General features: G+C 37.1%; 1 protein-coding gene across 1 annotated transcript; it reads right to left on the minus strand.

Annotated features, from left to right (window-relative positions):
* Window positions 1–834: 834 nt before the first annotated feature.
* Window positions 835–1,533, minus strand: LOC113777096 (pectinesterase 2-like). The gene has a single exon (XM_027322142.1). It carries the CDS (start codon window positions 1,531–1,533, stop codon window positions 835–837), a length of 699 nt encoding a protein of 232 aa, XP_027177943.1.
* Window positions 1,534–2,834: the final 1,301 nt, after the last annotated feature.

Below are 2,834 nucleotides of genomic sequence, written 5' to 3' on the forward strand. Positions count from 1 at the left end.
ATCTTTCGAGAAAGTCTTGAAGTTTGGAAAGAGTTCTGCGTTTGTAACCATATTGGCCAAAAAAGAAGAAGAAAATGTGGCTGATAAAGAGGAAGAAAGTTGGGGCTCTGAATACCAAACTGATATAGGCAAGCTGGATGAGATCTTGTGTACTAGCGTGAGCATAAGGAAGAGAGGAACTTGGGACTCTTTCAGGGCTGTGAACAATAACCGTGAACACTAACATGGGGACGAAAGAGAGGAAGAAGTAGAGGAGTGTTCTTGGTCACTGTGAATCATGGACTAAGGTACTGATTTCATAATTCTGAATTGGATGGTTTGTGTTTTAGTACAGTGAGTTGTTCAGAGATAAAACTAGTAAGGAATCTCATAGAATGCCATGAAATTTTGGTGGGGTTACTTGGCAATGTTGGTTTTGACTTGTTCTCAATTCAGGTATTGAAGCCTTGGCAAGACATGGAGACATAGAACCAATACATTGCTATTATTTACAGCTTTTAGTATTTTGTGTGCGTAGTATTTGCGAGTTGGAAGTTTAATGATTAGAAATTTAGTAACCTAGTTGGGTTCTCAACTTACATAACTACCTTCTCTTAACTTCTATCCAAGGAAGTTAAAGTGGTCTTTTTGGAGGTGCTTGTGGGTCAGTCCCATAGGCTTGTGGCGATTGTTGGATGTCATACTCAATTTCTAGTTATTTAGTGAACATATCGCAAATGCTTTGCACCATTCACAGCCTAGCAATGTCTTTGAAGTCATTACAAAAACACCATATAATGGCCTCGTACTAAAATAAATTGCTGATACAAGGGATTTCAGAGATATGGCCTCATACTAATATAAACTGCTGGTGTAAGGGACTCCAGTCTCTGGAATCCAAGAATCCCCAGTAATAAACTTAGAAACTGTGAAAGGAATGACTTCCTCGGACTGATTCAATGCTTTATATCCCACCCATGAAATTCGTCTCCCTGTTCCTGCACCAGGGCCCCAATTACCATATTCTATATAGGTTAGCTCATCTGTGCGATGGCCAGGCCACTCATACCACCCAGCTGGATCTACGATGCTATCCAAGTAGGATTGCATCACAATCACGGTTGACCATGCAAACCACGGTCTTCCAAGAAAAGCGTGAACCTGAGATTTGTTGGACTGTAAATCTGGGGCTGCTGTCAAAGTGGAATTTTGAATGACAAATCCACTAACTTGATTGGGGATCTTTTTTCCCTGTGCAGTGAAAGTAATAATGCAGTTAGGCAACCATGCATAAAGGTTGCAGCTTTGAAAAACTGCTGCAGCATCACCAAACACAAAATCAACAGTGCCATAGATGTCACACTCCTTGTAAAATTGCTTGCCCGACTTTGCATAGAGTGTGTCCTGGTACCCTAAAAATGTACATCTGTAAAATGATGATTGGTCAGACTCAGACATTAGGGCAACAGCTTGACTGCCTTCTCCTGCTGAGTTTTCGAAAGTAATGTACTTTGCCATGAATCGATAACCTTTAACAGCTGCAAGCAATGTCATGTAATTGCATTTTAATAAGCTTCATTTGCCATGAAATGGAAAAGAAAAGATAATGTTTATGAAAAGAAATGGTAAATACAGCTTGCTCAAAATTTTAAATCCTATGTGCATTATTTGTGCCACTGAAAAACCAAAATGAACTTCAAAATCTTTATCTTCCAAAACTATGCAACCTGAAAATCTCTTTATGAATATATGATCTTTGAATATTCTTTCTACTGATAAGTTGATATTATTATTGCCAAAGAAGTAAGCTTCCTGCAAAGAAGTCAGCACTATTTACGATGGGCGTCTATTCTATGTTATTAAATTTAGACATCGTACAGTGTCGAATGTATGAATTACATAATCTTAATAATGCAGCATGGTGTATGTGAAATTGTAGTAGTACTCCAAGGAGAATAGATTGCTGCAAGAATCAAATGAGCTTGAAGCATTAAAGTTTTGAAATTTGAAAGCCACTGTAACTTTGTAGAGCTAGACGTAGTAGAGGGTACATACTATATGGAAGACACAACGTGTGCATGTTTGATATTGTTGAAATCTTGTGTTTGATATGGATATAGGCAACAATTAAATGCTGAAGTTGCATTTCTGTGTGTGTGCGATTATCTTTATCTGAGTGTTTTCATTTTGTTGTTCAACTTTTTTTACCTTCTCCAGTTGTAGGCATGCTTTTTTTGGTCATATTTACATGGTTTAGGATACTATATGGGAAGAAACAAAGTGTGCATGTTTGATATTGTTGAAATCTTGTGTTTGATATGGATATAGGCAACAATTAAATGCTGAAGTTGCATTTCTGTAAGTGTGCAGTTATCTTTATCTGAGTGCTTGCATTTTGTTGTTCAACTTTTTTTACCTTCTTCAGTTGCAGGCATGGTTTATTTGATTATATTTACATGGTTTAGGATACTTCTGCAAGCTTATGAACCACTACGATTTCCTTAGGCTTCTTAGTGTAAATGCATTAATTTTGCCCATTGGGTAATTGTTATCAGTTAACTCAGTTTTGCTTCCTTTTGTACATGCTTGTAGGCCCTAAAAAATATTCATTTAAACTTCACTTGGAAGAATGAATATGAAGAAATAGGACAAAGCAGTGAGGTTTGATTTGATAAACAAAACGAAACAGACTGTAAGGCCTTTAGATAAAAGGGCAAAATCACAAGGTGAGAGAGGGTGAGAATAAGAACATAAATTGAGAGACTAAATTTCTGATTATTGTTTTCTCACATGCAAACAATCTGGCAACTAGGCCTTTATGTAAAACTAAGATAAATCCATTCCGTATCTCACTT

This window comes from Coffea eugenioides, chromosome 7 (genome assembly GCF_003713205.1).
Source record: "Coffea eugenioides isolate CCC68of chromosome 7, Ceug_1.0, whole genome shotgun sequence".
Classification (NCBI taxonomy): domain Eukaryota; kingdom Viridiplantae; phylum Streptophyta; class Magnoliopsida; order Gentianales; family Rubiaceae; genus Coffea; species Coffea eugenioides.